Source organism: Monodelphis domestica, chromosome 3 (genome assembly GCF_027887165.1).
Source record: "Monodelphis domestica isolate mMonDom1 chromosome 3, mMonDom1.pri, whole genome shotgun sequence".
Lineage (NCBI taxonomy): Eukaryota > Metazoa > Chordata > Mammalia > Didelphimorphia > Didelphidae > Monodelphis > Monodelphis domestica.
Window position 1 is genome coordinate 7,824,779 of NC_077229.1, and position 27,643 is coordinate 7,852,421.

The 27,643-nt window shown below is 42.6% G+C and overlaps 1 protein-coding gene across 2 annotated transcripts; it reads right to left on the reverse strand.

Annotated features, from left to right (window-relative positions):
- Positions 1-65: 65 nt before the first annotated feature.
- Positions 66-23,949, reverse strand: LOC103106756 (zinc finger protein OZF-like). 2 transcript variants are annotated; one of them, XM_056820494.1, is made up of 6 exons: positions 23,447-23,947; positions 22,545-22,664; positions 9,694-9,883; positions 5,879-6,005; positions 2,343-2,438; positions 66-1,519 (listed from the first exon to the last, which is right to left on the reverse strand). In XM_056820494.1, the coding sequence occupies exons 3-6, from the start codon at positions 9,718-9,720 to the stop codon at positions 336-338; spliced, it is 1,434 nt and encodes a 477-aa protein (XP_056676472.1). In that variant the 5' UTR covers positions 9,721-9,883; positions 22,545-22,664; positions 23,447-23,947; the 3' UTR covers positions 66-335. The 2 variants fall into 2 exon arrangements, with proteins under 2 accessions (XP_056676472.1, XP_056676471.1); XM_056820493.1 differs by lacking the exon at positions 9,694-9,883 and having other exon boundaries at positions 23,447-23,949.
- Between the last annotated feature and the right edge of the window lie 3,694 nt (positions 23,950-27,643).

The following is a 27,643-nucleotide window of genomic DNA, read 5'->3' on the forward strand; positions in this document are numbered from 1 at the left end:
CTGGCTTTGAATCCCAGGCCCTTGTGTCCCATAAGTCTGACTGGTGGACTGCAAATTTGCTAGGCTTTCATTAATCCATTGATTTTATTAATCCATAATAATAAAAAGGTGGGGTATAAAAAGAGAAGTTTTGGTTACATCAGAAAAGAGTGAATTGAAGGTGTATATTTATATATATAGAAACTGCTGCTTAAGGATGGGGATTTCTCTATTCTTCATAAGGAGATAGTATCTCCCTTCTGAAGGGCACCAAACTTTCACCAATTTTTTATAGGAAGTTACCAATGAAAAATTACTAATACTAAATAATGTATGCTGGAGAATAATGCAAGATTTTATCCCATACAATGAGGTTTCTCTCCAGTGTAGTTTTTCTCATGTTTAGCAAGAGAGATCTTCCATGAAAAAGTCTTTCCACAGTGTTTACATTCATAAGGTTTATCTCCTTTGTGGACTGTCTGATGTACACCAAGACTGCTTCTTTGCGTGAAAATCTTTCCACAGTGTTTACATTCATAAGGTTTCTCCCCAGAGTGGATTCTCTGATGTGACACAAGATAGCCCCTCCGTGCAAAAGTCTTTCCACAGTGTTTACATTCATAAGGTTTCTCTCCAGTGTGGATTCTCTGATGTGCAGCAAGAGATTCTCTCCTTGTGAAAACCTTTCCACATTGTTTACATTCATAAGGTTTTTCTCCAGTGTGGATGCTCTGATGTGAAGCAAGACTGCCACTCTGTGTGAAAGCCTTTCCACAGTGTTTACATTCATAAGGTTTCTCTCCAGTGTGGATTCTCTGATGTGCAGCAAGATAGTCCCTTTTTGTGAAAACCTTTCCACAGTGTTTACACTCATAAGGTTTCTCTCCAGAGTGAATTCTCTGGTGTGCAGCAAGACTTCCCCTCTGTGTGAAAGCCTTTCCACAGTGTTTGCATTCATAAGGTTTCTCTCCAGTGTGGACAGTCTGATGTGCAGCAAGATGGCCCTTCTGTTTAAAAGCCTTTCCACAGTATTTACATTCATAACGTTTCCCTCTAGTGTAGATTCTCTGATGTGCAGCAAGCTCAGAGTTCTGACTAAAAGGTCTCCCACCTTTATCACTAACAGAAACCATCTTGACACCTTTACTTTTTGGATGTGTAATGAGATCTAAACTCCAGCCAAAGGCCATTCCCCCTGGGTTACCTTGATACATTGGCATTTCAGGAAATATCTCATGTGATTGAACAAGTCCTACTTCTTGAGGAAAGCAATTTATATATTCACTATCCTGACAACAGTCATTTCCTGACGTCAATTTCATATATGGATTCAGGACTGAATATTGGCTAAATTTCTCTGCAGTTTCTTTAAATCCAGAGTCACTCTTTGGATTTTTATTTGCCCTGATAGTAGAGTCACCGATTTCTCTCAAAACGAAGTCATGGGGACCCTCATTCATGCATCTTTGGAGGCCAGATCTTTCTACAAAAAGTCTTAGCTTAGTAGTCATCTCCTTCACTTTAAAATTAGTCTCTGTTTCTGAAGAAAACAAATAATGATATAAACACAGAAGGACAAACACATACACATATACCACCCCCATAAATTATTTCCTCTGATGGTAGAAAGTAAACCGATTTTTATTCTATTTCCCCAGGCAAAGAGGAGTTTTTAAACTTAAACAAACACAACCAGTCTTTTAGACACACCATTTGGTCCTATCTGCAAGATGAATGACTTTAGAAATATTTTTCACTACAATAAAATAAAACCTTACAAGGTACCTGTGACACTGGCAGGCCCAAGATGCTCATCATACTTCACAACTCATGTCATAATTTACAGCTAGACTACAACTCAAATTCTATGCCTGATAAGGCTTTGTCTACAGTATAGGTCAGCCTTTCTCCACTGTCCTTTCTATCTTTCCTCAAAAGGCACTCCATCATTATTCTTATAATATTGTGAATCCCAGGTAACCTTCCAGATATTCTCTTCTCATCATTTTGGATACACTATCACAGGGACATTCTTGGTAAATTTGGTATGCTAAACAGAAAAACAACTTCATTCTTTTTAATTATCATGCAGTAATTTTCAAAGTGGAATAGAAGTTGTCTTCATTTCTCCACATATGCAAAGATATTATGCCATTTAGTACAGACATATGAACTATTCATCTTATTTTATAATCAGCCATATATTGTTTTATGCCCTATGCTGAGTCTATCATCCATCTCTCAAGAAATAAACAGCAAGATTCAGTATTGGTCTGCTATCCCCCAAAGTCTACAACTCCCTTCACCACAACAGATAAAAGTTTTTATGGGATAAGCCTTTAAACACCTTTCACCTCACTCACCTGAGCAGGAATGCCTTAGGCCTTTTTGCTCTAGTAGCCATGGTGATTCCCCTTGCTGAAAACAAGAGATAAAATTTTCTCTAGGAACTGGAAGCCCTGGGTATAAAAAAGAAGAGTGAAGTGTGAATTAGACTTTCTTTGACTATCAATCAACAACTTTTAACTTACACGAGTGCTACATTGACTGGCTCAGTGTGTGACTACCCCAAGCTAGCAGGCATGGGTAACCAACCCATTCAACCCAATTTGTGATGGGGATCAGGGATTGCAATTATTCCCCATGAAGGAGGAATTCCCAGGAAGTGCAGGTCATAAGCTTGTGTTGATTAAATTAAGTTTCTGACTGATAGACAACGAAAGTCTGATTCACACTTCACAGAAGGGATCAAGAGAGAAAAATTAAAAATATGGTCTTCTTAAAGGAAAGGGGGCATGCAAGTAAGGCCTACAGAATGGCTTCTACTGTATTCACTGTTGGGATACTTGCAGGAGGACAGAGATCATGGAAACCATTTGCAATCAGAAAAGCCTATCTTTATTTACCTCCTGTAAGAGAAGGAAAGGCACATTCCACAACCTCCATTATCGAGAAATTAAGGACAGCTGGTAGTGAAGGTATAAGAAATCAGAAGGTAAAGCCAGAAAAACAAATTTAATTCAGCCTCAGAGAGATGGTAAGTAGGTCCCCCTGGCCAAGTTATTTAATCTCTGTTTGCCTCATTTGCCACAACCATCAATTGATGACAATAAGACTATCAAACTCAAAAGGATGTTGTGAAATTAATGACAACTATGAACTCCTTTACCCAGTAGAGGGCAAAGAGTAGGTATTTTGAGATGCTTATTCCCTTCCTTTCCATTCCTATCATCTGGCCTGGGATTTGAGGGAAGAATGAAGGAGTTATAAAAATAATCTTGCTAGACTAAGCAGAACGAGGGGCTATGAGGTACAGTTTTATACTTTTAAAATTTTATTCCCTTATTATTATGGAAATAACAATCCCTTTACCTTTACTCTCTTTATGTCTACTTGTGTAAACCACATACCATAGGATTCTGGTTTTTAATCCATTCTGTTATCTACTTCCATTTTATGGTGAGTTTATCTCATTTACAAATGAAATTCTGATTAACATCTCTGTATACCCTTCCATCTTGTTTTTCTCTTTTAATCCTTCACTATCTCCTTTCCAGGTCTGTCCAAATGTTTCCCTTTTAATCACTTCCCCTATTTCTAAATTCTTTTGATATTGTTTTCTAGTCATTCGCTTCTATTTGCCCAATTCTAATTTTCAAAGAATGATTATCTTCCATGTCCGTTTGATTCTCCTTTTCCATTTGGTCCATTTTCCTTTTCCTGGAACTCTTTTCTTCATTGGATTTTTATGCTTTTTTGGCACTTGACCAATTTTGCTTTCTCAGGTCCAATTTTCTTTTTTGTATTTCCTTTCTTTTCCCCATTTTTCTTCCACTTCTCTTATTTGATTTTTGAATTCATTTTTGAACTCTTCCAGCACCTGAGACCAATTCCCATTATTATTTCAAGTTTTGTATGTGGAGGCTTTTGTATCCCAATCCCCAACTCAGTCTGAGCCTTGTTCTTCTTTGCCTTCTTAGACATTTTCTGTGGGAAGAGATTTCTTTTGCTGTTTCCTAATTTTTCCAGACCTTTCCCCCACTTTCCCTGTTATTTCTGTTTTCAGGTAGAGGGGGAATTCTCTTAAACTTCAGTTTTTCCTTGCTGTTCCCCTTAGTTTTAGTTCTGCTTTTCTGCAGTTTTCATATCTTCTAAGGTGGTACCATGGCCTGTGGGATGGGCACTCTGAAAGCTGCTGATTTAGTCTCCTCTAGAGACTGCTGATGGCTTGCAGGGCTCAGAGAAGTGGGAGCTACTTTGCGCTGAGGCTAGGGGCTTCACCACAGGCTTGAACTATCCCAGTAACTTTAAGGCCTCACTACATTCTTGTGTTAGGCCTTTGAATTCCAAGGGTGGTGTATGGGATGAGTTGATAATGTAGGCTGAAGAAGGGTCTGCAGGTCTTGAAGTTGACTTGTGCCCAGGTTTGGAACCTGAAGCAATAGGAAGGGGGTGGACTGTCTGCACTCCCCTGCACAGTTTTCCTTTCAGTTCCCCCCTTATCTGCCAAAATATGCCCTTTCTCCCTAACTTTCAAGTTGTTTTCTTCAGGAGAGCTACCTCACTATTACCCATGTTTGTTCTATGACTCTTGGTCATTTAAAAGCACATTTTAGGGTTGTTTTCAGATTCTCAAGAGTGGTTCCAGCTTTTGCTTCTGCTATACCACCTTCTTGGCTTTACCTCTCCCATTAAAACTTAATGACAAGAAATCCTTTCTAAAGACCAGACCCAGTCCAAAGGGGAAGGGGCTGCATTAACAGTTAGAAGGACCCCCTTAATGCCCATCTTCAAGGAAAAGCTGCCTGGGTATTGCATTAAGTAAGAGAGCATGTGAGGAGGGTCTGCAGGGAGATGCAGATGCAGGGAAAAGATTCTAGAATGTGGTGAAAAAAAGGATGAGACAGTTAACTGGGGTTGGAGCTGCATCCTTCACTGGATTGACCTGGAGGAACTGGCTGCTTTCCCTTGGTGGCTGTTTCTACCTTGTATTTCCTGTCCTACCTGCTTACCTGCTAGCTTGTTGTCATTTACTGAGCTTCCTGATGTGATCCTGAACCATCTAGGCCATCTGTCTGTAAGATTAGGTCTGGGGTCCTTCTGGATCCAGGACCTCTCCCTGGGCCCTGTCCTGCCACACTGTAAAAACCCACTCCCTCTATTACAATCAAAAGGAGGGGGGACATGGCATTTGGGTTAGTGTAAGTTTATTTTTATTAGGGACTGGGATCTTTAGACAGATAGGTAAGGATCAGAGTAGCTTAAATCTGTGAAGACTCTTGGTCATGAGACATATAGATCTGGAGAGAGGTTTAGGTAGTATTTATTAGCTTAGGATTATCCAAATCTCCTTTTCATAACAAATCCCTCATCCATCCCCGTTATAAAGTGGTCTCAGGACAGGCTCTGCCTGGACTGGGTCTATTAGCCTGTCAGCCCACAGTCAATCTACTGATACTGGTTCTGTTGGCCTTCCTAAAACAGTTAAATCTTCTGAACTGTCCCTATCTGAACTATCTAATCCCATCCCCAAAAGCACCCCTCAGTATAGTATAAACAGAAAATTTGCTAATAAATTTCAGGTTTAGTGAGAGGACACTAGATTACTCTGTGATTAGCTTCAGGAATGTAAACCTGTAGGAATGGTTTAAGTTTTCACCTAAAGCTATATCCAAAACAGAAGAGAAATAATTTCAAGAGCAAAAAAGAAATCCCAGCTTCCCATTACATAATTCAATTACCTTTTTTAATGAAAGGCAAGGAGGTGAACCCTAGGCATATATGAGCACTATTTCTTTTTTAATCATTGACAAAGGCTGAAAAATCCTGTACATTTTGCTGGGAATGAAGTTATTCCCTTAATGGCAGATTCAGAGTTAACAGAAGAAATGGTCCTTACCCACAGAAAGTAGATTCTGCACATTCTCCAGCATGACCTCCAGATACATCTCTTTCTGAGAATGGTCCAGTAGACACCACTCTTCCTGGGTGAAGTCCACAGCCACATCTTGGAATGTTATTGACCCCTAAACCAGCGAAAGTCAAAAGATTTAGAGCTGAACTCTCAAATTTCATCTAGTACAACCCTCATCAACTGACTAGAGGAAACTGTAATATTGAAAAATTAATATCATACCAAATGCAATATGCTAGATGTAATATTTAGAAATTTGTTTGGAAACATAATATTACTTAAAAAAAAAAAAGGTTGTGGTCGCCATTTAAAAAATAATTAACCCTTAAGTCAAGAGGATGATAGTATCTTTTAACAATTAGAGGGAAGGAAATAGAAGAAACATTTTATTTTTTCCCTAAGAACTTAAGTTTATTTATTTAATTTATGATATTTTCCCATAGATGAATCATGTTCTTTCTTTCCCCTCCTTCTACTCCCTTCCTATAGCCAATGAGCAATTCCACTGTGTTTTACATGTCATTGATGAAGACCTATTTCCATATTATTAATACTTGTACTACAGCGATCATTTAGAATCTACATCCTCAGTCATATCCCCATTAAACCATGTGATCAAGCACTTGTTTTTCTTCTGTTTTTCTACTCCCACAGTTCTTTCTCTGAATGTGCATAGCATTCTTCCTCATAAGTCCCTCAGAATTGTCCTGGATCATTGCACTGCTGATAGTAGAGAAGTCTATTATATTCAATTGTGCCACAGTGTATATCAATCTCTGTGTATAATGTTCTCTGGTTCTGCTATTCTACTCTAAGGTCTCTTTTTTACAGTCCTTCTCCACATCATATCCTTTCCCACTGTATTGGTCTACCACATCTCAGGAACCAATCAAAGTCTCTCTGACCCTGACCCATAACCCCTAGTTCTGGTTCACTAATGGGCTGGCTCGAACTAGCAGAAAGTTCATAATCCTGGAAGGAAGGGGTTCACTTTACATAAAACTGAAACACACAAGAGATTTAGCCAAACTCATCATCTTGAAGAGTGTCAGAGGCAGCATTGGAGACCACTCATTCAGAACCCAATAAAATATGAGGGTAAGCATTTTGTGTCTGAAGTGAGAATCATATGAAGAGTAAAACCTGGATTAGTTTCTGACTCTGAAATGCTTTTCTCTGTGGAATCGGGGAGATGTAAGGTGCTCTCTGAGTGAAGTATGAGATTCTGCGGAGGAGAAATAGAGAAGGTGATCTGAAATTCTTCCTCATTACAAGAGTCAGAGTTGAACTTGGTTAGGATATATTTTGAAGAGTTTCTGAGAAGGTAATATATACTGTGTATTCTAGGGGGAAAATATTACCAGTGATCAATGAGGAGAAAAGAAAGAACAAGGAATTCTCTACTTAATATCCTAAAAGGCTGAAATACTCTTATTTAGATGAAAACATAAAAAGGATTCCACAGAGTTATATGGGATCAGATTCTGATTCTAGTTAAGTGAAGAAGCACTCTCATGTTACATTGAGAGTTTGGGGAAACACTTGATATGATATGTCATAGCCAAAACACTCTGTTTGCTTTATGATGAATGTCATTTCTTACTGGAATATATTCAGTCATTTTATATTTAGTAACACAGAAAGAATAAGTACGATGAGGAAAAAAAAGGGTGTTCCATTTTTATATAACATAATATTTTGGCCATTGAGCTAATTCAAAAGAAAGATACTGACAGTGTTATGATTAAGATTCTCAAGAGGCAGAATTAATTCATTTAAAATAATTTACTCACTGATCATTTAATGTAGTCATTTCACACTCTCTAAAATTTAAAAGAAAATAGGAACAGCTAATATAATAAAAACGACAATCTTGCCTAAATTAATTTACTTATTTATTGCCTTGACTATCAAACCACCAAAACACTTTTTTCTAGAATTAGAAAAAATTATACTAAAGTTCACCTGGAAGATGGAAAAGATCAAGAATATCAAGGGAACTAATGAAAAAAAATGTGAAGGATGGTAGCCTAGCAGTACCAGATCTTAAACTGTACAATAAAGCAGTAATCATCTGTGAAGAATGAATCGTCTCTTTGTTAGCAGCTTTTAAGTTAATCAATCAAAAACTTAAGAATCCCTACTTAGTACCTTACCATTCGCTAAGTATGAGAGTTCACAAGTCACTTTCTAGAGTGGGTGACAACTTCAGAGGCCACTCCCCCCCATCCCCAGGCAGTGCCAGGCAAATTGAAAGACTGTGACAGGTTCCCCATAAAGTGGGGAAGGGATAGGAAGTGACATGGAAAAAGGACTATAAAAAGTCCTGAACTTCCTGTCCAAGGGACTTCTCCTTGAAACTTCTCCTTTGGAGTCTCTGTTCCTTGGATCTTCTGCTCTGGTCTTTTCTGGAGGATGGCTCCTTGGGGCTTTTGGACTTCAACTTGGAGGTTTGGGCCTTTAGACTGGAGTTTTGGGCTTCAGGACTTCAACTTTAGGCTTTAGAATTTCTTGGACTTGGGGACTTTCTTGTTGGACTCACTGCTGCCTCAGGGAGCTTAGGTCATGAAGGTTTTTATGCACTGGGACCTTGCCTTCATCCTGCCTGGCCTGTTAGTGTCTAGGATTCCCATGTGGAAATTGGAACTCTGTGGGGGGGCAAGCTTCACCAGATCAGCATTTAGGCTAGGCTAGGCTAGGCAGTCTCCTTACCTCTTTCCCTTCCACATTTCCCTCTTTTACTAATATTCCAATTAAACAAAATTGTTAAAAGCTGCTAATAGTTTTTCTGACTTAAGGGATAATAATCGGCAACCACTTTTTATAACTCTCTTTAGTCAAAATCCCAATTTAACACCACCAAATACATCAAAACAACATGGTACTGACTAAGAGGTAGAATGCTGGGAGCCGTCAGGCCACAATGTCTTGAAAAGGTCACTCATGGACACCAAGAGCTCACAGAGTGGCTTTTTAGCAGGATGGACTTGCCCACTCGGCCCACTCTGTATGACTTCTCTCATCAACACCCCTTACTAATGGAATTGACATGATTGTTATCCCCTCCTTAGTCTCAGAAAGAGTAATATAAGAGCAAAAGGCTTGTACACTATTAACCCAAAATATCACCAAAAGATCAGACTCTCAAATCCACACCCAAAAGACCATCATGGGTTAACTTTTACTTAGGTACATAATTCCCAGCAAAAGCTGTGCCCACAAGCCAAGCCCAGAATATCCCCTACTCTCCTTGTACAGAAACCTGCTCCTAAAGCCAGCACATAAATCAATCATAAAGACCCATACAAAATGTACAGGTACACCAAGCTTTACCATGCCTCACTGACTTGATTTCACCAACAAAAACACCCCATGAAAAACTCCCGAATAAACCCTGAAAAATGATCAGTCTAATAATTAATCTAAATTGTTATAAGTACCCCTCTGATCTCTCGAACTCACTGCTGTGATTGTTGAATTGTCTCTAGAATTTCTGACTGATTATCTCTTTTTATTAAAGGTAATAAGTAATTTTCTTTGATTGTCTGTAAGCTCAGGCTTCTCACAGGTTAATGAGAAAATTCAGCCACCTGTGACAAAATCATATATCTTGTATAGAACCTTTGTATTTCCTGTCATAATCAATAATCACAATACAAGAATATAGAATAATCCCAGAATGTTAATCAAACGATTTGTTAAAAGTGAATGTATCACTTATCCAATTATCTCTATTTGAACATGTATGTTGAATGATGTATCTGTGTGCCAAGAAAATGGGTATAAGAATAAAGACCAACCTGGGCATGGCGAAGCAGCCACTTCATGCAAAGCCTGCCCCTGGCAGATACACATACACAGCAGTCTTCCGCCTCTTATTTCCGCCTACCCGCTCCACCTGTTGAGAACCCCTGGAGCCACAAGTGGGGCTGGACCCTGGTCCATGGCAGTAGAAGGGTGGATCAATGGAATATACATGGGGTAAATGACCTAAAAGACAGAAAAACAGTAGTGTTCTCTCTCGTCTTTAACTCTCTGAGAGCACACTCTCAGAATGTGTCAAGGTTCACCATGATTTCCTAGTCTTTTTAGCTTAATAAAAAGAAGGAAGGGGATTCCCCCTTAGTTTCATAACTGGGAAGGAAAGGGACAGCAAGTCTGGAGCTTTAACCTTGGCCAGGCTAAAGGGAAATTTATTCCACAAAAATATCATGATTCAAACTTAATTTTCAAAAACAGTTTATTTTGAAAAAGAAAGGCTCTAAGTCTAGACCTGTAACTATAGAAAACTTGGGATCAAGAGTCAAGAGAAGTAGTTAGGAAGCTGACTGAGGAATAACTGACAAGGCACTGGCCAAATCTGACAATGTCATGCTACTTGGCAGGCCTCTTCTACTTTTCCCATCTGCTCCATGGAAAACACAGGTTAGACTTGATATTGGATACATTTCTACTACAACCATTCCTGAACCATTCTCAATTTTTCAGCCTGGAATGCCCCTCAGACATCCAGGGAAGGAATATTCTGTGGAAAGGCTGAGGAAAGTGAGAGTTTCCAAGCACAGAAATTCCCCAGATCCTCAATATAATCTAGAAACCTGAAACCCTATAGAGGCCATTCCACTGCCCTCTTTACTCATTCAGGGGAGATTCCACCTCTCTGCAATAGCTGTAAAATTGGATTTGAACTCTGGACTTCAATCCTCACAATTCCTTGCTCCACTTCCCCAAAATGCTTTGTAATCTCACTGAATTCTCAGGTGGGCTGAGATTGAGAAGGGATTTAACCTGATTGCAAAGGCTTTTGTGGCCTTTTTGGACATCCGTTTTGGAGCAGACGCGTCTCTTCCATGATGTGAGATTATCTTGTCTAGGCCTCTCTGGCCTAGGCACGTGTTTCTTATCCTGTATCTTCTTTAATCCTTAATCTTTAATAAACCTCATAAAAATATAATATTCCTTACAGAGAGAAAACTAATTTCTACCTGCCTCAGTCTCCCCTAAATTTTCATCTTTACATAGCTTTGTCCATACCCATGGAAACACTATATGTAATATCTCTTCGTAGAAACCTTCTTGTCTTCAGAGGAATATGTCTGTGCTGAAATTCTTTGGGCCAGAACCAGCATTCCCTCTCACACAAGAAAACTCACTTTCCCACAACAGTAGCAGCGGCAAAGAGCAGCCCCTGGTGTCAGGTCTGGGAGGGAGAATTGCTCCTGATATATCTGGAGGACATTCAAAGAGTTCAGACAGGAAAGATGAGGTTCAGTGGAAAGGGCAGCCACCACCACTAGCAGGGACAGCAAAAGGTCCTCTTCAGACATATTTAGAACCAGAAGGCAGAAAGATTTCAGGACCAAAGGAAAGCAGAGAAATCTGGGCTCAAAAGGAAGAATGCAGAGAGAATTCAATTCCAAGGAAAATAGACAGTTTCCTGTTTGGAATTCATTTACTCTAGGGCAGTGGTTCTCAACCTTTCTAATGCCGTGACCCCGCAATACAGTTCTTCATGTTGCAGTGATCCCAAACCAAAAAATTATTTTGGTGGCTACTTCAAAACTGTAATTTTGCTAGTTATGATTTGGAATGTAAATACCTGATATGCATTATTTATTCTCATTGCTACAAACCACAGGTTGAGAACCGCTGCTCTAGGGCATCCCTAGAAGTCACCACTGCTCTACCTGAACTGCCTCTGAAGTCTTGAAATCATGGATATCCTCCAGTAGCACCCAAAGCCAGGACCTCAGGACTCTGCCTGCATCTACACCACAATCCCTGCCCTCTATTGTCTGGACTGCCACTGACACCAGAATGAGCCCTCTTCAGCCTAGACTCTTCCTAAGCATCTAAACCACCCCAGGGTTTGATATTCCACTAGGGCAGCCACCTACAAGGCTGGTCACCCTGAGAACTTCCCTCTTTCTCTCCTTCAATCTTCCCTTATTTCCTTCCATACTCTAAGGACAGAGTCCATCTTCAGTTTTTAAGTCTTTAAGATTCAGTTTTTATGTCTAAGGTAAAGAAATAGTTCTCTCAATAATCCCCCCCACCAAAGAAAGACTGGAGATATAGTTGCACCAGATTATTAAATCCAGTGATTTCACTGAAAAGAACAAAAAACTCCTACCTTTGTTCTATATGTCCTGAAGAGGAACTTAAGAGATAGTAATGACAGCAAAAAGTAATAGCAGTGGTAGTGATAGCTTAACAAATGAGAGGAAATTAAGGGAATACCCTCATTTACTAAAGTTTTTGTGTTTGGTAGCAGCATGGTTTATGATATCTGTATTATTCATTACTCTTACCATTTTTTGGCCTGATTAGCCAAAACATAAGAATTTTTTAATGGTAAAAATAATATCTGTTGGCCACATTAAAAAAGACTAGAAACAAAGGATATTTATAAAATTAAACTGAAACAAATCAGATGGCTAGGACAGAAACACTTAATTTCCCAATTTCTAAATGGTGTTTATTACAAAATTAGAATGTATATATGTTGTTTTGAAGTAACATCTTAAATCTTAATTGTGCTAAATTTAAGAAATTTCCACATTCTAAGTATGAAATCGGGATTCTATATTTGCAAGCTGTCCATCAGATTTCATAGGAATACAGATGCTGTGTGTAATGCTTTAATTATACAAGTTTGCATAATGTTATGTCATGTAATAATCATAGATTTGATAAACATCAAGTATATAATTATACCCACCAAATGATTCTTTTAAAGGGTTTTGCTTCTAAATTTTTTTGGTAGAAATTATTTTAACTTATGGATTAATTGGATATCATTTGACCTACTTAATTTGATATTGACCTCAAGGACAAAAGATTCAGGCTTTTTGCTGCTTCAAAACAAAAGAATCATTCAATCTAATTAGCAATAAAATATTCATACCTTTTATATTCAACTCAATTTTTTGTTTATTCAATTAATGGAAATGGGCTATATAGCTTTTTCAAAACTTTCTTCACTCCTCTCATTTCTATATGTTTAAAATTATTTTCTAAAAAGTTTAGTCCCTCGATTAAAATTCGTCACTAAAACTGAACTGTCTTATTCCTTTCCTATTCAGATCCAACATTCCTTGTACCCTCATCATTCTAAATAGTCTATATGCCACCCAAACCATCACTCATCACTTTAATTGCTAATCAACAACCCCAAAGATTCCAGGTTTAAAAGAAGACTGTCCCATTTAAACATGGTATCTCAGCACATTTTTTAATCCAATATGTCAGACATTACTTTAACCTATGATACAAATTGGTAAACTGAGATAAGTTCTTATGGTTAAATAAAATCCCTGATTTATGCAATTTGTATCAATTTCACTGATTTTTGCATTCAACCAATGCAATCACATTCTTATTCTAAAAATATATATTTTAATAGTACTCCAAATAAATTTATAGATATTACAGCTTACATTTACAGATTTAAACTTTCTTCTTTTTTAACATCAGTATTCTAAATAAGTAAATGCGCTTGTAAACACTTTTCTTTGAAAAATCTTAAGTGCTTGTATGGGATGAAATTTTGCATTATCCCCTAGGATACATTAATTAGGGTTGTTAATCATATATTGGCACCTTCCTATAGGAAATTAGTTAGGTGCACTTCAAAAGGGAGATACCAATCTCTTCTTATGAAGAGTAGAGAAATCCCCCTCCCCAAGCAGCTTTATATATATATATATATATACACACAGACATAATTATACAACTTCTATTCACACTTTTCTAATGTGGCCAAACCCCACTCCTCTTCCTCTCCCTATGGAAACAGTGTCCCACTTCCCATGGGAAACATCTTAAAACCTACAATTTACAATTCTGATTACATGTCCTAAATGTTTCAGCCTAAAAGACCTTGAACACATCTAAATTCTGACTCAACTTAGAAATTACAAACTTAAGGAATTCTTCCATTTGAAAGCACTGGTAAAAACTTAAAGAGGATAGAACAAGATAAAGAAATATAACATACTGAGAAAAGGCAATTAACACTCTCTTTGTTTTAACCTAATCAATCAGGGACTTGGAATTCCCTTCCCTTTTAATGTAATAAGTCAGAAACTTGAAGATCCTTTAGCATTAATCTCAAGGAAGTTCATATCCTGAGAGACAGGAAGTTGATCCCACAGGCACTGCCCTCCTGGGCAATGTCAGACAAATTAAGGAACTATGATTGGTTCCTGTGGTGTGACAAGGGAGAGCTAATGGGTAGAGAAAACTGTGTATAAGTTGAGACCCTGCAACTGCTCAGTCTCTCTTGCACTAGTGGCCCTTGCTGAACTGACTCTTGGACTCAGATTCAGATTCATGCATTGGTGACTCAAGCTGAAGGGAGATGCTTACTCTGGGCATTGTTGCTGAAGAGAAGCTTTCACTCTTCTGACTAAAGGTTGGAACTTTGTAAGGAGTAAGCTGCGTTTCATTGGAGCAGACTCTAAAGTGGTAGGCTAGGCAATTTTCTACCTCCTTCCTACATTTCCCTCTTTTTACTATCTCTATTTTAATGAAACTAAATTGTTAATGCTACTAACAGCTTCATAATTTAATTTTTAATTATTACAATTGGTGACCACCATTTTTAACTTTTACATTAAGCAAACATTGTGTTACACACATGTGGTGAGTGACAAGAAGAGAAGAAGTATGGCATTAAATCCCCTTGAATTCTGATTTCAGGTGAACATCTTTGGACACTGTCTGAGAGACCACTCAAGGAAATGCTCCTGACTTCTCTCTTTTCTTCAATAAAAGACTTATTTTCTCTGCTAGCATCTAGCTACGTCTCTTGTCCGCTCCTTAGACTGATTTTGGGGGGTCCAAGCTCCTCCCCATTCCACTCCATACTTGCTTGACTTAACTGCCTCTTCCCTCTATAAAGGTAATTTCTAATATTACAGATTGTTGAATTAATGCATTTAATTCAGCACTTAGTAATTCAAGATTGTCTCTTCTCTGGTTTACTAGCTAAAGTTAATAGCTTGTTGATCTCAAAACAACTTTTACCTCCCTGTGTTGCTACTGTTACCCTGACATCTCATCAGCATCCTGGGTATTTTATTAAGGGATGATTCCATTTAGAAAATTATTTTCAAAGGTAAAAACGTAGGTCAAGTCTTATTTTAATTTACCAGGATGGAGGCCAATCAAGATATGTTTAATAACTGAAAACCCTTTAAAGGCTGGGGTTAACACCTATGATTCCTTGAAGATATTAAATCTAAAGATTTCTGTCTTTTAATTCACTCAAACATTTTATTCGATTAAATGTCAACAATAAAAGCATCCTTCACAATATTAAACAGGAGATTTCTTTGGGTAGGTATAACACACTACATCGAAAAGTTAAAATCCTTATATGGGAAGAAGTTTCAAAGATGACTTAATCTCTTCTCTATCAAGTATCTGATTCATGTTACAATTCTATCATATGAAGTATCATTTGAATCTCTTTTTGGATAGGACACACATATAGTTTTCTCTACTTCTGCCATTATCAGGTTGATATTTACAATAAAAGAAGAGTAAATAGGAGCATGATGTAGCTATGGTCAAGTGATTAGAAAATGTGCAATATTGAAAGTGACTTTATAACACTTCCAACCTGTTTTTCTTTCGATGGGGTGCTCAGAGAGGGGTAGTATCTCTGGTATGGAGGGCTTGTTGTGTCCTTCTAGGGCAGCTCTCCAGCCTCTGACCCTCACCTGACACCCAGCTCTCACTTGTGGCTTCTAGTAGCTGCTAGCATGCGGCAGTGGCCACACCCCAGGCAACAGACAGACCGGCTAAACCTTGTGAGGGTAGCCATAGGGGCGTAGACCCCTGGTGAATCAAGGCTTTGCTCACCCAGCATGTGAAGACTGCTTCAGCCTAACAGACTGTAGCAATTAAAATGGTTGATGTTATAAACTGTAGTGAGTAAAAATGGTGGAAGATATAAATTGTGATAGATATAAGAGAGGGTGAGTAAATTTGACCGCAGAAAATATGTTTCACTACAGTGTCTTGGTTTTTAAATCAAATATAAGGTGGTCGCCAGGGAAATATTCCCAATTATTCAAATACCCAAGTCAACTGGGTTTTAATTAATACAAATGTGGAATTAAAGAAAAGAGAGAAAGAGAGAAAAAGGAAATAAGTATGAAGGGCCTTAAGCCAACATGGCCTAGACCTGAGTCTTAAGAGAGAGAGATCAGTCAGTCAGTCTTTTAACACTCACCACAAGGTCTGTCTAAGCAAGGATTCTAGTGGCACCAGGCCAGCTCCATCTCAGCTGACTTCACCAGAGAGAGTTCCAGCCAGAGTCCGCCTTAAAGAGCCTTCCAGCCAGAGACTGTTCCAAAGGGCCTCTCTCCAGAGCCTCCAGAGGGACAGAGTCCCCTCAGAGGAGCTCCAACAAGACCTCCTTAGAGATTGTCCTCCAAGAGCTTCCCTTCTCCAGAGCCTCTCTCAAGAGATTCTTCCCAAGCGATCCTCATCAGAGATCCTCCAAAAGGATTTCTTTTCAAGAGATTCTGCTTTTTCTTATATAGGGGTTTTTCTCCTATGCCACCTCCCCTAAGTCCTTACATCTACCAATCACTGTAGACGTTTTCCAAAGGACTGCCCATTCTAAAAACACTGCTGGGTCAACTTAATCCCTTTAGTAAGTTTGAATCAGAAAAAACACAGCTGAGTCAACTAATCTCATTAAGAGAAAACTTGCCTGACCCTTTTAGGTACCTAGCATCCCATTGTATCAATTCTAAAAACAGGCATGGCTCAAAGAACTCCTTGCCTTATTATAAGCATGGGTCCAAGTACTTTCATTGTTTAGCAAGGAGTTTTCTCCCCTAAAGCAGTCTTAAGTACGGGTGGAGTAGAGGTCCTCCCATTTCTGATCCTGGCGAGTTCTCACATCAAAATGGGGAATGTTTCCAGTCCAATGGGGAAATTTTTAACATTCACAAGTCTGAGAAATTTCAAGGTTTACAAGATGGAAGAAACCAATAAGAAGGTTCAACGGCTGAGAGGGCGACACAGCAAAGCACTGTGGAGTGCTCAGGGCGTGCTGGAGCACAAAAGACAACATGGCCGTCCAATGCAGCTGAGGAAGTCTCCAAGTGTAATGATTTTTCGTGCCACTGGACCCAGGTTTCCAACGCTGAGAGAGTGGAACTGTCTCTGTGCATCGACTTTTCCACTTAAATCTTCACACACAAGTGTTTTTGTGCACACTCATCTACATCACAGATGAAAGCTCACAAAGACAATTGTCATCCTCGGTTACTGAGAGACTACTACTATAACACTTCCAAAGATAATTAACCAAAAAACTTATTCCTAAACTGCATCAAAACAGAAATTTAAACATAGTAAAGATGATCAGAAATCTAAAATTTAATCACAGAATCATCACACTTAGGGATAGTTATTAATAAAGAAATTATTAGTGAACTTATTAAAAAACATGAGCTTAAGAAACCCCTGAGGATGCAAAATCAAAATTCCACAGATGAAAATTCAATCTTAAATCATAACACATCTTGTATAATGACTAGGAAGGCTCAAGTTTATAAATTGCCTGCTCTCAGAATTTCACGATTTGCAAGCAGGCACTGACAAGGTCTTACAATCAAGCATCTTAAAGAAGTTCTTAAGGAGTTTCACAGACTGTATTAAGGGTACACATGGCTTTTTCAGTGAAAGAATAACAAGGAAACCATGAGGAGTGTTCAGAGCAATGATTTCTAATAACTGATCCTGCCGCCAGGATGAATTCTAACTAAAAGAAAATCAAATAAAACTTGTGGGATAAAATATATTCTCTGCATGTGAATCCTGGAAATGTTTCTGCTCCAAATCGTCACTGGTAAGATCTATGCCTTTTGAGGTAAGAGCTTTCAGGTTACATGATTTTGAGTCTTGAGTGCAGTGATGGTTGCCTGATGGCTCCTTGATCATGAAGTCGGTAATCCACCATTCCAGAGAAAAGCCACAAGTTACACACAAGGAATGTGATCCGGAACAGTCACAGGTGGGCAGCTTTGTCTGGCTACTCTTTTTTTTTTACTCTTTCAATGGGTACTTTTGGAATTTTCTCCTGCTTTTGTCTTGCTCACAAATCTCCCTTGAGTGACCTGAACAATCTGAACCGTCTGAAACTTCCTCATTAAGAACTGAGGGGTTTTCTCCAAGTCTGCAGAGTCATATTCTTCTTTCTGCTTTGATGGCTTAAAGACACAGAAAAAGAAACCCCAGAGGACAGCTAAGTGGCTCAGTGGATGGAGAGCCAGGTCAGGAGAGGAGAATTCCTGGGTTCAAATCTGGCCTCAGACACTTCCTAGCTGTGTGGCAAGTCACTTCACCATCACTGCTTAGTCCTTACTGCTCTTCTGCCTTGGAAACAAACCACAATATCAATTCCAAGACAGAAGGTAAAGGTTTTAAAAAAAGAAGAAGAAAAGAAATTCCAACCCGTGTGCCCCAAGTGAGTAAGTTCTTCACTGCCAAGGAGATTTAACCTGTTTTCTCTTTTACTGTCTGGCCCATAGTAAAAGATGCTGCTCTAAAAACTTTGGACATTTTCAGAAGAAATGTTTGCTCTCCACTCATGCCTTCCCAGAGAGATGTGAGTCATTCTAGCTAAGGTCATAAGCAGGAGGGTGCTAAGCCCTGAACGTCTGCAGCCTACTCTGGGCCACCAACAGCCACAGCATCCCTGCTCAGCCCAGCCTAAGTGGCTGCTGGTGTCTCGGAGCAGCTGCTGCAGCCCATTCACAGGGAGCCCAACATCATCCACACTGTCTGTGCCCTGGAAGAAAGGTGGCTGGGGTTCAATTCATTTATATAAAACATAACCAGGCAGGGCAGAGCCAGGGATCCCCTGGGTCAGATGGCTGCCCTGGCCCTGATGGGCCTTCAGGAACCAGAAGTGCCATCTGATGCCACCTTCATGCCAGGCTCCTGCCTCACTGGCTCCCCAGCTCCCACCAGGGCCTGCTCTCCTCCCTAGGGCAGCTCTCCTCAGCCAGCCCAGCCCTCTCCCCTGGTGCCCCTTTGCCCATCCTGATGCCAGCCCCTACCAGGCTCTTTCCTCCTTAAGCTGGAGAAGGCCAATCCTGTCTGTCACAGCCCAATTTTCCAGCTCCTACCACTGAGGCCCTCCTGTGGCCGGGGGGGAAGGGCTGTCAGCAGGGAATGTGGGGGAGAAGCTCAGGGACTGTCCTGGATGCTATCTCTGAGGACAGAACAAGGTGCTGGATGTCCTCAGCAGCACCTGCCCTGCCCCTGGCCATTACCCACTTCTTTTTACCATCTAATAAGGCACAAAGGCCTGGCGAAGGCTGACCCACTGCCTGACTCAGGAAGCAGCCCCATGGCAGGTCCTCTGGCCTGGAGGCAGGAGCTTGGCTGGAGCCCTTCTCAGCAGACCTTCTAGCCCTGCCTGCAGTGCCCAGCCCTTTCCTTCTGCTAAAAATGCTCCTTTTACATCTCAGCAGCAAGAAGTTAGAAAGAGAAATTCCATTTAAAATCACCCTAAATAAATTAAAACACTTAGGAATCTGTCTACAAAGACAAACACAGGAACTATATGAACACAACTACAAAACACTTTCCACACAACTACAACTAGATCTGAATAATTGAAAAAATACTAATTGCTCATGGGTAGGAAGAACTAACAAAATAAAAATGACATCCTACCAAAACTAATTTACTTATTCAGTGCCATACCTATCAAACTACCAAGAACCTTTTTTAGTGAATTAGAAAAAACTGTAACAAAATTCATTTGGAAGAACAAAAGATCAAGAATATCATGGGAAATAATGAAAAAAAAAGTGAAGGAAGGTGGCCTAGCAGTACCAGATCTCAAACTATATTATAAAGCAATGTGCTGGGAGCCATCAAAGACCATGCTGTTTGACCCGGTCACACGTGGAAACTGGGAACTGCAAAGCAGCCCCCAGGAAGGATGGAAGCACCCACTGAAACACCCCTAAGTGACTTTCATTATTATCATCCCCTTATTGGAATTGCTTTGATTACTATTCTTACTTAGCCCCAGGAAAAATAGATGAGAGCAACATGCTTGCATGGTTAATACAAATATCCCACTCTATCCCCCTAGGATATTACCAGGAGAGTCCACTTACAAAATTAAACCTAAGGATTCTTATATACCCACTTAGATAGGAATCTCTTTTCTAGGCATAAAAACTTCTGGCAAATCTGTGCTCTGAAATCTCCAACATATATCTGGGTCATGTTGATTCTACCCTCTGATCCTGCACTTAGCAACAATGTTTCATTAACTATCTCCCTAGGCTTCCTGTCTGTTGTTAGGTTCTATGGAAACATGTTTGTTGAGAATGAAACTGTGTGCCAAGTCGGGTATAAAATAAATCCAGGCCTCAGCCAAGGCAGAGCAGTTTATCCCATGAAACCTGTACTGCAGGTTGAATGCAAAAGCTGTGTCCCATCCATCATTCCGCCGACACTGTCCTACCTCCAAGACCCCATTCCTTGTGGGAGGCTGGCCCACCCCACAGCAACTGGCGCCAGGGACCAGGGACTCTTGGCTAGGTAAGTCTCCCTCCCCCAGATATAAAAAAGGCCCCCCAGAACAAAAGGCTCTCTCCAAATTTAGACAGTTAGGATCCCACCCAGGGTGTTGCAGACCTCCTGTAAGGAGGTCACCTCAGAGACCCATACCCTGTGCACCCCACAGCAGCAGTGGTCATCCAAACAATATGGTACTGGCTAAGGGACAGAAAGGGTGATCAGTGGAATAGACTTGGGGTAAGTGACCTCAGCAAGATAATCTATGATAAACCCAAAGATCCTAGCTTTTGGAACAAAAATCCACTATTTGACAAAAATTGCTGGGAAAATTGGGAAAAAGTATGGCAGAGATTAGGTTTAGATCAACATCTCACACCCTACACCAACATAAACTCAGAGTTGGTGAATGACTTGAATATAAAGTAAATTATAATTAGGTGAACACAGAATAGTATACTTGTCAGATCTCTGGGAAAGGAAAGATTTTAAGACCAAGCACAAGTTAGAAAAATGTAAAATAAATAATTTTGATTACATTAAATTAAAAAGGTTTTATACAAACAAAACCAATGCAATCAAAATTAGAAGGGAAGAACAAATTGGGAAACAATCTTCATAACAAAAACCTCTGACAAAGGTCTAATTACTCAAATTTATAAGGAACTATATCAATTGTACAAAAAATCAAGCCCTTCCCCAACTGCAAGGGACATGAAAATGGCAAATTTCAGATAAAGAAATCAAAACTATCAATAAATACAGTTCTAAATCTCTTATAATCAGAGAAATGCAAATCAAAACAACTCTGAGGTACCACCTCACACCTAGATTAGCTAACAAGACAGCAAAGGAAAGTAATAAATGTTGAAGGGGATGTGGCAAAATTGGGGCATTAATGCATTGCTGGTGAAGTTGTAAATTGACCCAGCCATTCTAGATGGCAATTTGGAAGTATGTCCAAAGGGCACTAAAAGACTGCCTGCCCTTTGATCCAGCCATAGCACTGCTGGGTTTGTATCCTAAAGAGATCATAAGGAAAAAGACTTGTACCAAAAGGGTTCATAGCTACACTCTTTGTGGTGGCAAAAATTGGAAAATGAGGGATGTCCTTCAATTGGGGAATGGCTGAACAAATTGTGTTATCTCTTGGTGATGGAATACTATTGTGCTCAAAGTAATAAAGAACTGGAGGAATTCCATGGGAACTGGAATGATCTCCAGGAATTGATGCAGAGTGAAAGGAGCAGAACCAGGAGAATATACACTGAGATACAACAGAATGTAATGGACTTCTCTATTAGTAGCAATGAAACGATCCAGGACAATTCAGAGGGACTTATGAGAAAGAACGCTATCCACATTCAAAGGAAGAACTGTAGGAATAGAAACACAGAAGAAAAACAACTGCTTCATCACATGGGTTGATGGGAATATGATTGGAGATATAGACTCTAAATGATCTCCCTCGTGCAAATATCAATGGTATGGAAATAGGTCTTGATCAGTGATGCATGTAAACCCAGTAGAATTGCTGACTGACTATGAGTGAGGGGTTGGGGTAAGGCTGGGAAAGAAGATGAATATTGTAAACATGGAAAAATATTCTAAATTAATTAATTAAGTAAAATTTTCAAAAAAAAAATTAAAATAAAAATGCTCCTTTTCCCCATCTGTGCCTTGCCTGATCTCCCCCAAACTCCTTCCAAAGTGCATGGCTCAGTTTGGAGTCAGAAGCCCCGGTGGCAGGCCTGACTAACCCATCCAAGGGGGGGGAAGGGGCTTGGAGGGCAGGAGCAGAGCCTGTCCCTGGGCCATCCCTGGAGCTGGGGGACCCCCGGCCATCCCCGCAGAGAGAGGGGGGGGGGTCACACTGGGGGGTGGATGAAGGAATGGCAGGGTCTGGGTCTGTCTGTCTGGAACCTGGGCGGCTCATCCAGGAAGGGGCTCTGGAGGCCGGGAAACCGGGAAACCCCAGAACACGGTGGATGGGGGGCAGCCAGGGCTGACCCTGGAGGCCTGGCAAAAACACAGCTCTGAGTTCTGCTGGATTCCAGCCTGACGGGGGAGGGGCTGCACTCACCCAAGAGGGGTACCTCCGGGTCCCAGGGGCCATTTCCTCTGGCTTCCAGCTCTCTGCTGGCCACCCTGGGGTCCTTCAGGGGGTGGCAGCCCGAGGCGGGGAGACTTCCTCGGTGTGAGCCTGGGGGGAGGAGAAAGGGACAGGGCTCAGAAGGGCTCCCAGGCCCTTCCCTGGCCTCAGGGGGAAACAGGGAGCCTCAGGCTGGGAATGGCCAAGAAGTGCCCCTCCCTCCCCTCCCTCCCCATCTCCCCCAATCTTTGGCTTCATTCCATTCATAAACTGCACTGGGTGGATTAAAAGAGACTGATGGGGGAGGGGTTACTGGGGAATGGGGGGAGGGTAGTGAAGGGGGAGAGCGAGTTGGCAGTTCTTCAGTGCCCAAGATCAGAGCTCCTCCCATGGCATGCGGGCACGGGCATCCCCTTTCCCCAGAGCCCCCTGACCAGGCTCGCGTTGACTGCTTCTCCCCTTGATGGTTCTGACCTGACTGTCCTTCTTAGGGAAGAGCCTGGACCAGCCCCTCCCCCCTGCTGCATCCTGGCTCCGGGGCTGGCGGCCCTTCTCTCTCCTCGGGGGGAGGACAAAGACCCACCATGGCTCCGGGTTCAGACTGAGCCTCCCCAGCCTGAGCCGGGCACTTCCGTGTGTTTGTCCCTTTTCTGTGGGCCTCTAAAGTGAGGGACAGACACGGAGGCAGACAGAGACAGCTCCCCCCGCCTCAAGCATTTGTACCGCTGCCCCGAGCTCCGGCCCCTCCTCTCTTATCCCACAGGTGCAACAAGTTCAGAAACACGGAACTCGTGCACTGAGGTCTTCCCGCCCCCCAGGAGTTCCGGAGCAGAAAGTCTCAGCTGCCACAGTAGGGAGCCAGGGCTGCGCCTGCCCACTGCGCCCCCTCTTACCCAGAAAAGGTCCAAGGACCACAACTTTGAGCCTTCCAGGAGCTGAGACTGCCCAGGTGAGATTCCCAGAATGCCTTGGGATGACACAGAGGGAGGTGCCAAGAGTTGTAAAACATAAGAACCTCGGCATTCTGGGAAATGCAGTTTTCTACGGGGGAGTTTACATGAAGTCACGACAGATGCATTCTGGGAAATGGAGTCCTCTTGCCTGGTTCCCTTGGTTTAGAGCTCTCGTTAGGCCTGGAATGTTCCTCAGGGGAGAGCCTGACACACAGCAGATGACTAAGAAAACATTGATCGATCGATTGATTGATTAACGGATCAATGGATCTGTGCTCCCCAAGGCCTGGGGAAGTGGTGCTGGGGTCCTCGCTAAGGACACACAGACTCTCCCCTCCCTCCAGCACACCGCACTGGCCAAGCCACTCTGGATGCACAAGCGCACATGCTTTCACCCAGGCTTAGGAACTCAGAACAGATGAACCTGGGTCTTCCCCTTCCCCAGAAGGTAGGGAACAGAAAGCCCACCATCCCGCCTGGATTGACTCCCTCCCCTCCCCCTCTCCCCCAGCAAAGGTCCAAAAAGCACAGCGGGGCGCCTTCCAGGACCTGACACCACCCACAAGTAATTCCCAGCATGCCCCAAGGCTGCCACAGTCTGGAGGAGCTCAGGCTAGGGAGAAGGCACCGGCATTCTGGGAAATGGAGTCCTCCTGACTGAGCCCCTGGGTGTAGAGGCTTGATGGGGGAGGGGTTATAAGGAAATTGTTCCCCAACCTGGGGTGCTGCAGCCTTCTTCCTCCATCCTAATTTCCCCTTCCCGCCATTCCCTACTGCTTCTTAATAATTGTCTATTGACTGACTGATCAATCCATGGATCTCTGTTCTCCAGGGCCTGGGGAAGTGGTTCTTGGATCACCCCTTTCCAACAGAGAAGGAAACTGAGGCAGGGGGCAGCAGCTGACAGTCCAGGCATAGGCCCAGGCCTCCCCCCCCAGCTTTCCCTCCTTCAGGGATCTCTCTGAACATCCTTCTGCTCCTTCTGCTTTGGGGAGGGCCCAGGGGGCTCCCCAAAGGAGGGGCCAAACCTCTCCCCAGGTAGAAGAATCAGGTGACTCAGGGGCTGCCCTCCTGGGACTGGAACCCCCAAGATCTGGGCTCAAACGTGTCCTCAGACACTGCCCAGCAGGGGGAGCCTGGTCAAGGCCCTTCCCCAGCCTTTACCTCAGTTTCCCCTATTGTGAGAACCAGAAAATAAGAGCCTGAGCCCAGGGCTGTGGGGAAGCTGGTTCAGAGAGGATCTGGGGGGAAACAGAGCTGCTTCTTCCGGGTCTCCTGGGCCTCTGGGCCAGCTGAGGAGGGTCTCCCTCAGCACCTCCCCCAGCCCACAAGGCCCAAAGACCCTTCAGAGGCCTGGGGGAGGCCCAGGAACCCCCTCCTGCCCTTTGTGAGGCCACAGATGGCAGCAGCAGCCACTGAGCCCAGACTCTGAGCCCTGATGGAAAGAGGACAGTCTGGGGGTGTCTGTGTGTCTGTCTGTAGAGCTGCTGGGCTCAGGCTATTCAAGTCTGACTGTCTCTTCCTGATCCCTTTGGGGTTCCAGCCCCCAGGACTTAGTCTTCCAGGGGGGGCAGGGAGGCACTTTCGGGCACAACTTCCTGGGCTGGGGGGCCTCAGGGCATGGATGGCCCCCCATCCTCCAGGGACTGGAGCAGAGCAGAAGGGGGTCTGGAGTCTTATTAGCTCCCTGGGAGAGGAAGGGGGCATCTGGGAGGAAGAGGAAGCCAGCTTAATGGGTACAAGAAAGTATGCAGACATAGGGAGGTGCAGGAGAGAAGCAGACTGGGCCAAGGCATCTCTGAGCAACATCCGCCACTATTAGATATCCCAGAGATGAGGCAGAAGTCTGCAGAGGCCCCCCCTTGGCTCTGCACCCAGTCTTGGACCCTGACAGGTTTTTAGAGGCAGAGAGAGGAGGTTGGGGGGTCTGGGGGCTGTCTCTTGAGCTTCTGGATCAGGATAGCTCAGAACCCTTTTGACCCACTTCTTTATGGGTCAGTCTTGACCTCCTCTTCCCAACCCAGTGGACTCCCCGGCGCCCCCCTCCATCTCGGGGGACCTTCTGGCCTCTGCAGCCACCTCCAGGAATGAGGGTGACAGGAAGAACAGTATAAATGGCTTCACAGCCTCAGGAGGGTCTCTTAGGGAACAGGCCTGGCCCAGGCTCTTTCCCTGCTTCATGCACAGCCTCCTGTTAGGGACTAGATCCCTCCTGGGAGCCCACATGATCCACCCAAAGGACTTCTGGACGGATGCCGGAGGGGCGGCTTCATTCGTTTCCTTCTGACCTTGGTTCTGTCCATATACACCCATGCACACAGATGGACAGGGCTTGAGGGTGGATCTCCTCTGCGTCTATCCCTGCGGTCACCCTGCAGTCCCAGCCCAGGGGCTCTCCCCCCCCTCCCCAGAATGCCCCAAGATGCCCCTCCCCCTTTCCTGGCTATGCCCCTCCCCCAGATCTCCGATTATTCCTTCCGGAATCCAAAAATACCTCCACTGAGACTCTTCAAGAATAGCAACTGAATTCTCAAGGGGGTTTTGGACTCACTCTGGCCACAACCATCCAGATATTTTCCTGAGATTTCTCTCTCTCCCTGACCTGCTCCTGGACTCCTGAATTACAGCTAGTTAGCTGAGGACTAGGGATCAACCAGCAGCTGGCCAGAAGAGGGATCAAGTTACTCAGCCTTGAACCCCTATAACTTGGGGGGCCAATCTGCCAATAGGGACAAGTGTTAGGGTTTCCTACTCCCCACTTTTCTTGCCTGACACCCCTACCTCTCCTTCACTGTGTGAACCCAAATAAATTATTTACTACTTTAGAATTAGGTCTGGCTGGTTTCTGACACTAGGAAAGGGGACAGAAGATTTGGGGAGAATCACATCTCTCCTCAAAAGGGGAAGGTTAGCTCAGGATCCCAGGGATCCAAACTGCCTAAACAAGGAACAACATCTCTCCTTTATAGTGGGGAGACCCCAGGTTTCTGAAGAGAATTGACAGTGGGTGTCCCTAAGGAGACCAGAGTCAGGAGTGTGCATCCTGCCTCTCAACAATAGCTGAGACCAAAAGGGATATAGTGGGTCATCTTACCAAAGTTAATCTCTCCAGTTCTGGTCTTCCATCTCCCAGAACCATCCTCTGAGGAGACATATTCCCTCTGTCAGGGGGACAAGACTTGGCTACCTTTCTCCAAGAAAAGAGAGGGGAAGAAGAATCTCTTCACTCTCTCTCCCCATTTCCTTCTCTCCTTCCATTCCCCCCCTGTTCCCCTCTCAATCCTTCTATTACATATAGCCTCTAAAATATGTACAGCCTGCCCTACCTGCCAAGCATATAACCAACACGCCTTTTGTGACAAAGATTTTGGTGGGCATCCTCTGGCTTACACACCTTTTGAGCACCTACAAATTGAAATCATAACAATGCCAAAGGCTGGACATTATAAATTTTGTCTCATCATAGTGGATCAGCTAACCAGATAGTGAGAAACATTTCCTACCGCTGAGCCACAGCAGCTTTTGTTGCCAAGGTTCTCTTAAAAGAGATTATTCCTTGCTTTGTCCTGCCTGCATGTATTGATTCAGACAGGGGAAGTAATTTTACCAATTCATTTTTATCTCTGGTATATTCTTTTTTTTTTTTAAATATATTTTATTTGATCATTTCCAAGCATTATTCGTTAAAGACACAGATCATTTTCTTTTCCTCCCCCCCACCCCCCATAGCCGACGCGTAAGTCCACTGGGCATTAGATGTTTTCTTGATTTGAACCCATTGCTTTGTTGATAGTATTTGCATTAGAGTGTTCATTTAAAGTCTATCCTCTGTCATGTCCCCTCAACCTCTGTATTCAGGCAGTTGCTTTTTCTCGGTGTTTCCACTCCCATAGTTTATCCTTTGCTTATGAATGGTGTTTTTTTTCTCCTGGATCCCTGAAAGTTGTTCAGGGACATTACACCGCCACTAATGGAGAAGTCCATTACGTTCGATTATACCACAGTGTATTAGTCTCTGTGTACAATGTTCTCCTGGTTCTTCTCCTCTCGCTCTGCATCACTTCCTGGAGGTTGTTCCAGTCTCCATGGAACTTCTCCACTTTATTATTCCTTTGAGCACAATAGTATTCCATCACC

What these genes read in the sequence shown, in the direction of transcription:
- LOC103106756 (XM_056820493.1), bottom strand. Translation starts at nt 22,577, where the DNA reads ATGGCCCCTGGGACCCGGAGGTACCCCTCTTGG. An exon ending in CCCGGAGGTACCCCTCTTGG is followed by an intron (nt 6,006 to 22,544) that starts GTGAGTGCAGCC and finishes TCGCTGGTTTAG; the next exon opens with GGGTCAATAACATTCCAAGA. An exon ending in GCAGAATCTACTTTCTGTGG is followed by an intron (nt 2,439 to 5,878) that starts GTAAGGACCATT and finishes TTTTATACCCAG; the next exon opens with GGCTTCCAGTTCCTAGAGAA.